This window comes from Emys orbicularis, chromosome 7 (assembly GCF_028017835.1).
Source record: "Emys orbicularis isolate rEmyOrb1 chromosome 7, rEmyOrb1.hap1, whole genome shotgun sequence".
NCBI classification, from domain to species: Eukaryota; Metazoa; Chordata; order Testudines; family Emydidae; genus Emys; species Emys orbicularis.
In genome coordinates this window covers 43592651-43604932 of record NC_088689.1, presented here as the reverse complement: position 1 = coordinate 43604932, position 12282 = coordinate 43592651, and the positions used below count along the sequence as shown (strand labels likewise).

General features: G+C 42.9%; 1 protein-coding gene across 1 annotated transcript in view; it reads right to left on the bottom strand.

Moving 5' to 3' along the window:
- CDH23 (cadherin related 23) overlaps positions 1-12282 on the bottom strand; it is a 547959-nt gene that overhangs the window by 299429 nt on the left and 236248 nt on the right. The window contains exons 7-8 of the mRNA XM_065408191.1: positions 7565-7759; positions 3116-3244 (exon numbers count right to left, since the gene is read on the bottom strand). Coding sequence (XP_065264263.1) covers positions 3116-3244; positions 7565-7759 — 324 coding nt within the window. The remainder of the gene's footprint in view (positions 1-3115; positions 3245-7564; positions 7760-12282) is intronic.

The following is a 12282-nucleotide window of genomic DNA, read 5'->3' as shown; positions in this document are numbered from 1 at the left end:
CTGAACTCCCATCTATTGCACACACCCATGTAATGGAGAAAGTGAAGGGGAAATCACTCAATACAAGCTGTACACTCACATATTTTCTATGGAGGATGAGGACATTTTGATGGATCAGAATTGTGTTTCCCCCAGTTTTACACTTGAATTCTATTTTATGCTTTTTCAGATGCAATAGAAGAACAAGAGAAATTAAATCTATAAACAAGCTGGAAATCTGATAGATTGTGGCTTAGTAGTTGTGGGTTGATTTCATATTTTACCTTAGACATGGATTTTATGGTTATTTTATCCAGGCTGAGTACTATACTTTCAGAAAGTAATTGATATGTATGTTAGTGTAAGTAACAACATGAAGGGACCATTTAGCTTCAGTCTTACTATACTGTCATTTAATTTAAGAGAGAGAGTCCTTTAATGGATACAAGGTCACTCTGTGAAGATGATCCAGTCTATAATCTTTGATGATAGTGGGGATTTTCATTTCATATCATTCTTTTTTTTGCTAACAACACTCTAAATAGGAACTTTTCTTCTTCACTGTGTATACTGTCTAGTGCTGGGAAAATGCTTAATATAAACAGGACAGGATTTCATGTGAGTGTAATTCATGTAGCCATTTGTATCTATCAACTGCATCTCCCCTCTTGAATCACTTCTCAGTCTTTTGGCTCAGATCAAATGTAATAGAGCCCTGGGCACGTGGGACCCCCATAACGAGCGGGTGCTGAGAGTGTGCGGAGTAGGTTGGCACTACGCCCGGCTCATGAGACAGTTCATGGTGTCCGACACCATCAGGTGGTCCAGAGACATCTACACGGAGCACATCACGGGACACCATCAGTACTAGGACGAGTAAACGAGACCGCCGGTCAGGGAAATGACCCACTTCCTTCCCTGACGAACCAAGGGACGCACCCTGCCTATGTACCTATTCGCTACACCAATACTGACTTGGACTCTAAATACATTCAATGGGTGGCGTACCCGAGATCACTTCTTCATTGATGCTTTAAAAACTCCCGCACCCCAATCTGGGTCTATGCTGGTTATGTGCTATGTATGTATCTTGTGCACCTTGTAACTGATACTTGTAATCTCTCATAACTCAAGCCTGACCCCAGATGTACAGTACCTTCCTTCTTAACTTTTGTAAACTTGATTTTAAACATTAGCTTTAATAAAAAAAATTCTATCAGTCAAATATCTAAAACATCTTCTATTAGGGAAAACTATATCCTACCCTTGCCCAGGAAGACAATCAATAATTTAATAGAGCTTTGCCATCACTAACATCTATGATCCTAGTAGTAGTATTCTGGCACATCACCCCGTCATATATTACGTATGTGTTCCTGCTTTTGATGTGTATATTCAATATTATTTACTGATTTCCTATATGCTGCCATTTATTGTTTGTGTGTGTAGGGGGGTTGGTTCTACCGTATACAAACAAGGACATTTTGGCTTTGAATTAATTGTAATTTCCTATTTTCTTTTTGGGGGGAGGGGGCTTGGGGGAGGCCATTTTGAAGAGGCTATTCCACTGTGTGATTTGTGCACGTAGGTCTCAGCCCCACTGATTTTGCAATGGTTTATTATTTAGAGTTGCCACCATATGTCCTAGTATTTCTAGGATTGTCCTATTTTCAAAGGAGTGATTTGAATCTCACAAGCACTGCTTATAAGATCCTCACAACATGGACTACATTCACCCAAACATGTACATTGCATTGCTATGTGCTGACATGACATCATAATGTCATCACATCTGCGTTTGTCCAATCAAACACACGCCTAAAAGATTTTCCACCTTCATATATTCATAAATCCCAAGGCCAGAACAGACCATTGCAATCAGTTAGTCTGACCTCCGATATAACACAGACAATAGACCTTCCCCAAAATAATTCCTACAGCAGATATTTTAGAAAAACATCCAATCTTGATTTAAAAATTGTCAGTGATGGAGAATCCACCACAACCTTAGGCAAATTGTTCCAACAGTTAATTACCCACACTGTTAAAAATTTACACCTTATTTCCAGTCTGATTTATAACTTTTTCTCTGTGCTTTTTCTGATGGCATTAGACAATCAGGGAATGCTAAAAATGTGTCAATCCTACATTTCCTGCCCAGTGTGCAGGACTACAAGGCCCATCCATACAGACTTTGAAATGTTCTAGTCAGTATGTAGTATTTTGGAAATTCCTCAGTATGAGCATACAATGAATGCAGAAGAAATTACTTGGCAGTAGGGGAGGATTGAGAACATATGTAGATGAATGTAGAGCTATGAAAGCGTGGCACATGTGACCCAAGCCTGAGTTAAGGAGAGTGGAGCCTGGCACTGGATGAACCTTCTCCAACATCACCAATCCACCTTAACGTCGATTTGCAGCCACTGCTCCTATGCCAGTAATGAGCCCTTATACAGCTTGGACATTACACTCCAATCCTGCACTACATTTATTCTAGTCCTTGGTCGTTCTCGAGCATGTTTATGTTAAATTGTGTAGCTGGATGAGATGAATGCATTAAACTGTGCCCCAATCAGGCATTTGAATGCAGGATTCCAGAAGTGGTATGTGAGTGCGTGGAAGTCTAGAGCATGATGATTTTAGGACAGAATGTCATTTTCCAAGTGTAGAGAACACATGCTCTATCGGTAAAATCTTAAAAGTTATTTTGGAATGTAAGTACCATTGACTCTCAATGGTATTTAGGGTACAGAGGTTTTTGAAAATGTTACCATATGTCAAGCTACCCTTCCCCAGAATGAGCAGATACCTTGCTACTGTCATAACACCTTTACCAAACCTCAGACCAAGGACTATCTGCCATTTCCCCTATTTTGTTCTGCAGAACAAAAACTATGCTATGGTGTTTGCATTTGAACATCACGAAGCTGCAATGAAGATAGTGTTCCTTCTCAACCCAGATTCAACACCCGAAAATTGGGACAGAAGAACCAAAGAAACCATCCTGAGAGGAGGAAACCACAGTACTTGACAGGAGAGGATTATCCACCCCCAGCATTATGATGTCTAGTGTTCTTTATCCCCTTAACCATACCTCCCTTCCCTTCTCACTGCAAGAAAAAGAGGCCCTTACCGGAGGTGAGTTCTCATAGATGTTTGTGCTGTAAGGCAGGTTGATGAAGACTGGATCCATGTCTTGCACATCTGTGATGGTGATTGCCAGATTAGCCAAAGTGGACAGGGGCTTGCTTTTATCTTGGTCCTTGAAACCCGGAGAGGAAAAAATCATTTATGACAGGAAGAGAAATACCCAGAACAATAGTTCATCCCACACAATGGTCAAGTCTCTCAGATTTGCACTTACAGAATTCCTGCTATCTCACCCACCATCGGGTTGGGATCTATAAATACTCCAGGAAATCGCTTTTTCTTAAAACTATGTTGTGAAGTTACTGTCTGAAGTACGTATCTCTGAGCTGGAAAATAATATGTTTTTCTCCCCAAGATTTGCCCTTAACAATTTAGTAGACATCATGTATTTTTCACTGTGTTTTGACTCTGCTTTTTGTTTAACAAATATTTCAATCCATAGTTTGTTTTCTTACATTGAAATGTCTTAGTTTTAACTAAGGCTATATATTTTGTTAACTGCTGCTGCAGCGCCAGCCGGTGACTAACAAGGGCTCATAACATGGTCATTTATGTGGGCTCCATAAATAGCAACCATTGATTTTAATTTCTTCAATTGGAATAATGGGTTAAAAATAAATACAAAACATTTAGCCGTAGGACAACATACTCTCATGATATTAAAATCACTTGCAAGTAGGTTACATTTTTAGTTTAAAGAAGTCAAAAGTCACCCACTTCTATTATATTTATAAATGAGTTGGGCAAGATTAGTACAACTGCAGCTGTCTTTCTATGTAAGGCAAATTGCTTCCTGTGTTGTAGTGAGGTGAGTGCTTGGAACAAGTATGCAGGAGGTCCTGTTATGAAAGCCTTTTAAAGCAACAGCCTTGGAACATTTCAAGCCAGGGGTCCGGAGGGTGATTGGGCTATTGTATGCTTTTCACTGCTGGAAGTCTGGGTTCAAACATGGCTTAGCTTGCAAGAGAAATAACCTCAATGGTCTCAAGATAGTGAAGTAGGCACCCTTACTACTGAGTCCTCTTACTGCCAACCAGGACTGCCGCAGTATGCACTCTTATTACAGCCGCAGTGCCTGAAATGCCACTAATGTGAACTTCCTAACTACAGGTTTCAGAGTAGCAGCCGTGTTAGTCTGTATCCACAAATTTAAATTTAACAGAGGGTCCTGTGGCACCTTTAAGACTAACAGAAGTATTGGGAGCATAAGCTTTCGTGGGTAAGAACCTCACTTCTTCAGATGCAAGTAATGGAAATCTCCAGAGGCAGGTATAAATCAGTGTGGAGATAACGAGGTTAGTTCAATCAGGGAGGGTGAGGTGCTCTGCTAGCAGTTGAGGTGTGAACACCAAGGGAGGAGAAACTGCTTCTGTAGTTGGATAGCCATTCACAGTCTTTGTTTAATCCTGATCTGATGGTGTCAAATTTGCAAATGAACTGGAGCTCAGCAGTTTCTCTTTGGAGTCTGGTCCTGAAGTTTTTTTGCTGTAAGATGGCTACCTTAACATCTGCTATTGTGTGGCCAGGGAGGTTAAAGTGTTCTCCTACAGGTTTTTGTATATTGCCATTCCTGATATCTGACTTGTGTCCATTTATCCTCTTGCGTAGTGACGGTCCAGTTTGGCCAATGTAATAGCAGAGGGGCATTGCTGGCACATGATGGCATATATAACATTGGTGGACGTGCAGGTGAATGAGCCGGTGATTTAAATTTGTTAGTCTCTAAGGTGCTATAAGTACTCCTGTTCTTTTTCCTAACTACAGTGGTCTTGTGAGCAATAGTTGGAACGACATCCATTTGAACTTCCTCACAGCACTGCCCTGTATCAGGTGAGGTCTGCCGTAGTGGGAGCTCTCTTGCACCAGTCCCTCCACCATGGGAGACCCAATGCCATGCTAGCTCACGTAGCCCTTTGCCAGATAAAGTACTAACGCTGTGTTACATATTCTACCAAAGAGAATCAGCATGGATGACATATGAAGGGAGATAAATAAGTCTCTTGATACCAACCATCAGGCACAGTGGTGAAAGGCAAACATTAGAGGTTACTGCACACTTCCACAAATGGTTTTGAACAGCAGCTAGGACTGATTGCCAGGAGATTAATGTTAATTTAAACTGCATTCAACAACACAGCTTGCACATTACCCTCAATACACAGGCCTCGGTGTTTACGGCCTTGCTGGATGCTTGTTTCTGACTCACTCTTTTGCTACGCTGGCATTATCACTACTGGGCTTGAGGATTTTATTTTCTTCAGATAAAAACTTCAACGTTTTTGGTTTTGGTTTTAAGTCTGGTGAAGTTGGACTGATAATATGGCCTGGTGGCCTGCACAGTGCAGGCCGGCATCACACAGGCTTCTGCATCTGAACAGGCTCTGCCTGTGCAACCTCAGTTCTGTCAAATAGAAGCCCAGACCCCCACTTCAGTGCTCCTGTCTATCCCAAACCTTGACCTACACACAGCTCTGCCTGTACAGCTCAAACCTAATCTACAGCATTGTTGAACTGCAGTTCTGGACCTCTCCTGAGCACACACAGACAATTCTGCTATAGCACATGTGGTTTTGTAATATGACAAATAGGCACTCAAATTGAGGAGGAGATCACTAAACTCACTTCACTTGTGTCTAGATATGGAATGCGTGGGCAGTGGCACCCTGTCCAGGGCTGGCTCCAGGCACCAGCTTGGCAAGCAGGTGCTTGGGGCGGCCACTCCGGAGGGGGCGGCACGTCCAGCTATTCGGCGGCAATTCGGCGGACGGTCCCTCACTCCCGCTCGGAGCGAAAGACCTCCCGCTGAATTGCCGCCGCAGATCGCGACTTTTTTTTTTTTGGCTGCTTGGGGCGGCAAAAACCCTTGAGCCGGCCCTGACCCTGTCCTTCAGGAGTTGGAAAGCCAAGTCATTAATGAACAGAGTTGTAGGAGGTCACAATGTAATCATAGCATGGCTTTGACATTGAGTTGCAATGTTTACTTCATGGCATTGTATCCTCATGACTTGCAGCATCACTGATTGACACATCCCAAGGCAGAGATCACGAGCCAGAATCAGGATGCCTAACTGTAATTATTTACTGTCTCTGCAACTCCATTCCACTCTCTGCCCTCCTGTCAGCCATGGGTACCTGTGGGGAGAACCCAAGCAGCTCAATCTTCCATACATGCTAACAGTCCCAGTTTAGCTGAAATGGTCCCGGGTATTGTCCTGGGGAACTGGTCAATGTCTCTTCAGCCCCTTCCCCTCCAAGAAAACTAGCTCCTGCACATAACTCTCCAGCAGCTGGGGGGGAGAGGGGGCTGATGGCTCTCAGACACCCAGCTTATTAGATGAATTGCTCTTGGCAAAAAAACCTCTCTGCCCCACATAGCTGCAAACTACCCTGCTTCTCCTTCCTAGGGCCTCTTCCTATGCTTGCTGCCTTCACTCCGGGGCTCAAATGTCTTCTCCTTTGGGACAGGGTACCCACAGCCCTGCTTTCTCAGATAGTGCTGTAGTCCTCACTAACATCCCTAGCTCTCCCTCATCAGGGTCATGTTCTGCTCCAGGAAGCCTCCCCCTCCACTCATCTCCAGACTGTAGGCTTCCTGCACTGAGCTCCACACAGTCTCTTTACCTGAGTATTATAGTCATCTGACTAAAACACCTGGTCCCCATTCCCAGCTGCACCACTGATCCTCTCATGGAACACCTTTCTTTAAAGGGTCATGCTGGTCCTTTGTTGGCTGGTCTGGGCCCAACTGCCCTTAAAGGGTATGTCTACACTACAGTTAAAAAACCATGGCTGGCTCATGCCAGCTGACTCGGGCAAATGGGCTGTTTAATTGCGGTGTAGACATTCGGGCTCAGGCTGGAGCCCAAGCTCTGGGACCCTCCCTCCTTGCAGGGTCCCAGAGCCCGGGCTCCAGCCCACACCTGAACATTCGCACCGCAATTAAACAGCCACTTGGCCCGAGTCCCACAGCATTGGCCAACCATGAGCATCTAACTGCACTGTAGACATACCCAAAGGGGACAGACCATCTTGATACAGGGTTTCCTGGATTAAGGGAGTTATCTAAATGCAGGCAAAAGATTCTGAAAGGCACAATTTGGAGATTCAAGTCCCCACACGAGTTGGAAGCCACTAGTCAATTTGTAAAATAATGAATTTATAAGCATAAAATATTTGAAAGAAATGTATGCTTTTAGTGTCATGTACACACTTAAAATATTGGAGGCACTTGGCAGTCAATCCCATGCCTATGTGGCCACCTAAAATATTCTACAATAGAATTTTACTGTTGCAATCCACAGGAAACTAGGATTCCAAAGGGAAAGTAGAATGAGGGGAGATAAAACAAGGCAATAATAGATTCTTTCCACTGCAGCTGAAGAGTCTTAAATGCCAAGCAAAAGAATTAAATGAAGCAGATGGCCTGACTCACCGTTGCATTGACCTGGAGCTGGTAGGCCTGAGTGATTTCATAATCCAGCCCTCGTATTACCGACACAATGCCGCGGCCACTGTCAATGGCAAAGAAGCTGGATGGAGGCTGAAAGGAGTAAAGCACACTGCCTCCTGCCCCCTGGTCTGGGTCTGTGGCATTCACTATGAAAATTGGAGTTCCCACTGGTGTGTTCTGGAAATAAAGAAGTAAATACAATAAACAAGCTCTCTGTGTTTTTAGGATGCTTATATGGTATACAGTTGCTTACTTTTATTACAGCATTGCCATAGTTGTAATAGTTCAAATATAGTTATAATAATAATTATACAGTTGTGGTCGAGAAGACAATTTCATTCTAAACACCTATTTTCAGACACTTACGACTTTCCAGAAAAATCACTCTTTTAGCTGAAACTTCTCTTGTTTGTTCTCAGACCCACATTTATTTCAACATTAAATCACTCCCTTTTTCACCTCCGGCATTTTAAAAAAAGCAAAAATAATTGCATTAAATGTAACACTATGGTTGGAATTTTACATGAAATTCAGAGTTATAGTTCCCACAGCAACTGAAACCTGGCCAGATTACATATGTATTAAAGTCTAAATTTTTATAAATGAATAACTAATCTGCATATACACAGCTAAGCATACAAAATCAGCAACTACAAATACAGTTTGGCATTTCCTATTGTTAATTAGCGGTAGGAGCACAATTATCCATTTTGGGCAGAACTACTGCATTTTGTACACATGCAACTTAGATACATATTCTTGGAAGTGGATCTTTAAAGGCAGAAAAGTTATACAATATGCAGCAATCAAAAATGCTATATATGTGCAAGAGGGCTAATTTAAAGCTACTTTGAGACCACAGCATCCACGTGAGGTAGACACGTATACTTATACAGCATTCCTAACTGTGTTAAGAAATGAACAATGGGCAGGATTAACATTGCTCTAACACTTGAAAGGGGACAGCAAAGGTCATAACATAAACAGGCTTATTAGTGGCTGATTATACCCAGCTTGGATAATACAAATCACTTCTTCAAAACCCTTCTAAAGGCTCCCTGTTTTACTGGTTACCTCACTTACATGAAATCATTCCTCCTCCATCCAAATGGAGGTACTGCGAAGTACAAATGACTGCAGATTCCGGGGTTTAATTCTGAACCCGAGTTGATACCGGTCCTTTGTTCAGGTGCAGACTTGCCGGAGCTTTGTAACAAACCTACCCATTGTCACGTTCCATGTCAAATCTCCTCCTCCAGCCACGGTTTATGTTCACAAACCACCCAATGAATCAGAGCCAAGTTTGCAGCGACCCTGGTCAGAGTCATATGTTTTGACTGAAAACATGAGAAATTTTCACATACCAGATTGCACATACCAGTAATTCTGATTTGCCCTAAATCAGGCAAAACTCAGAGGTTCAGCTGAACTTTACTTTAGTTCTTGGGTGGGTTCAAAACAACAACTCAGAAAAAAGAATTTAGGCATGTGAATTCATACCCCTCAAAACCCACAACGTTTCATATGGACCTGGCCAGTTGAGAGTGGTAATTTAGGACACCACCTGTAACTTACATTTGGGACTGTGGGCTTTTGTGATCTGAACAAGAAACACAATGTCAGTTAGCAAGGTGCTAACACAAATACACCATATCTGCTTTTTTCTGAGGGTTGGGAGGATAGGCACAGAAGGGTAATACAACATTACAGTAAGTGTCTTGACACATTAACTTGCCCCAGGCTCAAACAAAAGGCTAGAGTTTTCTGCTACAGTCTCACTTCTCTGAAGTGTGAGGAGTTGCAGATAGATTTTTTTTTGCTTTTAATTTCTTTACTAAATATGAAAATACTGAAGGTCTTATAAGTCATGGCCTGATTTTCTGGGACCATCCAGGATTTGTGAAGGGAATCCTGGCTGACTGAATGGTCTTTCATCATAACTGCAATATGAATCAGCCAGATCAACTAGCTTCCTTTGGCCAGAGATCCATCCATCAACATGAATTTTTGGCCCAGCTATGTCTGGAAAGTGTTGTGCCTCTGGAACATATACTCTGTATCATGGTCCCAAGCACTCTGGGATTTGCAGCCTTCCAGACTCCTTTCTGTACCATACTGGGTTGCTACCTTTCTAATGGCTGGTAAGGAGACCCCCCAAGGCCCCACCCCAGTCTGTCTCTTCTCCACAAGACCCTGCCCCTGCTCCGCCTCTTCCCCCCAAGGCTCTGCCTCTGTCGCTGGCAAGGTCTTCACCAGCACAGCTGAGGCCACTACGAGCTGCGTGAGCAGTCTGGCCCCGGAGGTGGCGGCTGCTGCTCTGCCTCCTTCCTTCCGCTTAGGGTTGCCACCTTTTCCACGGATCAAAAAAAAACAGACATCAGGACTTGTCAGATGGCACCCATACACACATGCCGAAACCCAAACCCTCTGGGTGGCAACCCTAGTGCCAGAGTGTGCAGCAACTCAGTGAGGAGATCCCATGTCAGCCCCCAACACTGGCACACCTAGGCCCCAGATTGAACCCTGAAGGCAGGAATGAGAGTTGCAGAGTAAGAGAAGGAGAAATTGCTGAGTGCAGAGACTGGGAAATGGGTGGGGAGTGATGATTATTAAGCAGGCACCTCTCACTCACCATCATAACAAGAGCCTCCATTCCGACCCCTCACCAAAACCCTGCTGAACCACCCCCTCTGACAGGGGGAGTCACAGTGCCCCCAATTTCTATTTTGGGAATCTAGTCCCCTTAAATTAGTACCACATGGGAGTCTAGCAGTGTGAGCTGCCTGCTCAAAAATGCCTAACCACCGTCACCTGGGATTCCATCAGTTCAATAGTCACATCTGCATCAGCTACGACTCTAGTATTATACGCTTCCCAAGAACAGTGTCCTTACCAGTGTCATTTATAATTCTCATATTACGAGCTTCCAAACGGCAGCACTCCGATACACTAACCCACCGCCTGCCCTTCCCCTTAACAGGATCCTTTCGAAGCCAGCTACCCTGACAATGCAGTATGCTACTGTCAGAGAGCGCCTTACAGGCTCCTTCTTTAATTCCTTCTGGTGCGCTGCACAGCATCAGCATTAAGACTCAAACCATTACAAATTAACTATTAATGGGAAAAAAGGAGTCTAAATGCAGGCCTGCTCTAATGAGGTCTGGGGGTATTGTCCCTGGGAATAATAATATTCATAAGGATAAAGCTAGCTTTGATGAATACATTTCCTCTTCTTTTTAAGTGTCTCCAGTCACTCCTTTTAACATGCAAATCTGCTCTGGTCACCAACAATTATCGGGCTGCACGGCTGGCTGTGAAAAAGGAGAGTTTGATTTAGCCGGTATTGTATGTCATACAATAGCCAAAAACAGGCTTTGAAGGGAATTCATTCTCTAGCCCCCAAGGCAGCACAGTTGCTCCAAAAGAGAAGCCACACTGAGGATTTGGGGTTACGGGTGTGATAAGTTTTGGTTTTGTCAACTAAGGCACCAGCAGACATGAAAAGGAGTTTGGAATCAAGACAGCTATGAAGCCTGGATTCTGATTGGGGATAAAATCAGTTATTCTCTTATCTCAGAAATTCGCTGGCCATCTCTCCCTCTTGTACTTGGTCTGTATAGAAAGTTACACTTGAACAGGGCTTCAGAGTTTGTATTTTTATTTTATGTTACCCACAAGGAAGGGGGCCCTGTGCATCTGTGCTAAAGCTATAAATACCTCAAGGAGACATGCAGCTACAGGTAGGAGAGAGGTAAACTGTGCTGGTGAAGTTTTAAGAAGTGAGATATATGACTAAAAGACAAGCAGAATAGAAGAGCTGCATCCTGAAACAGACCAACAATGCTGCTTATTCGGTTTATCTAACTTGCTTCAAGTTGCATTGACATTTATCATCATCACCACATTACAATGCAATGGTGGTGTCAAAATATCCCATTGCACAAACCACCACCACATGATGACTAGAGCTTTGAAAACAACATATTTTTCATTCGCTCGCCACTCCAAATTGGGAGAAAATTGTTTCGGGTCAGTCAGAAACAAAAGTTTTTCAAATTTTTTGATGAACCAAAAAGTGACCCACAATTTTTTTTTTAAAACAAAAAAGCTTCAAATTTTAAAAAAATGAAATTGAAGTAATTTTTGTCACAAAAAGTTGTTTCAGTCTGAAATGTTTTGTTTAAAAAATGCTGAAGCAAAACATCTTGGGCTTGTTTGGTTTTTTTTTTTTTTTGAATTTTTGAATTTGTGTATCACTGAAACAATTCTCTGAATTCAACATGAATTTATGAAATGTTTTGAACAACCTAGTGGACCAATTTTGGCCAGCTCTAATCGTGACCTCGCATCACAATGTCATTCATTACGCAGGCTCCCCAAGTTATTTCAGGTGCCTTTATTGTTCAAACTAGGCAGCAGGAAGGATGCGGGATTGTGAAGCCAAAAGGTTGATAATGCTGCAGAAAGTGTGATGGGCATCAAACCTCTACAAATCTAACTGTCCTGTTGCTAAGGTACAGCCACTCTCCTTGGTATACGACCTCTGTTAGCTTTACTATTCAGCATCTGCTCCCTTCATGGGCAGAAACGAAAGCTACAGTACAAGTGTAGAACCTCAGTAATTCACACTACTGACTGGAGACACAATGCAAATCAATGAATTTTATGAAAGAATAAGAGCAAATCCTTAAAATGTCAAG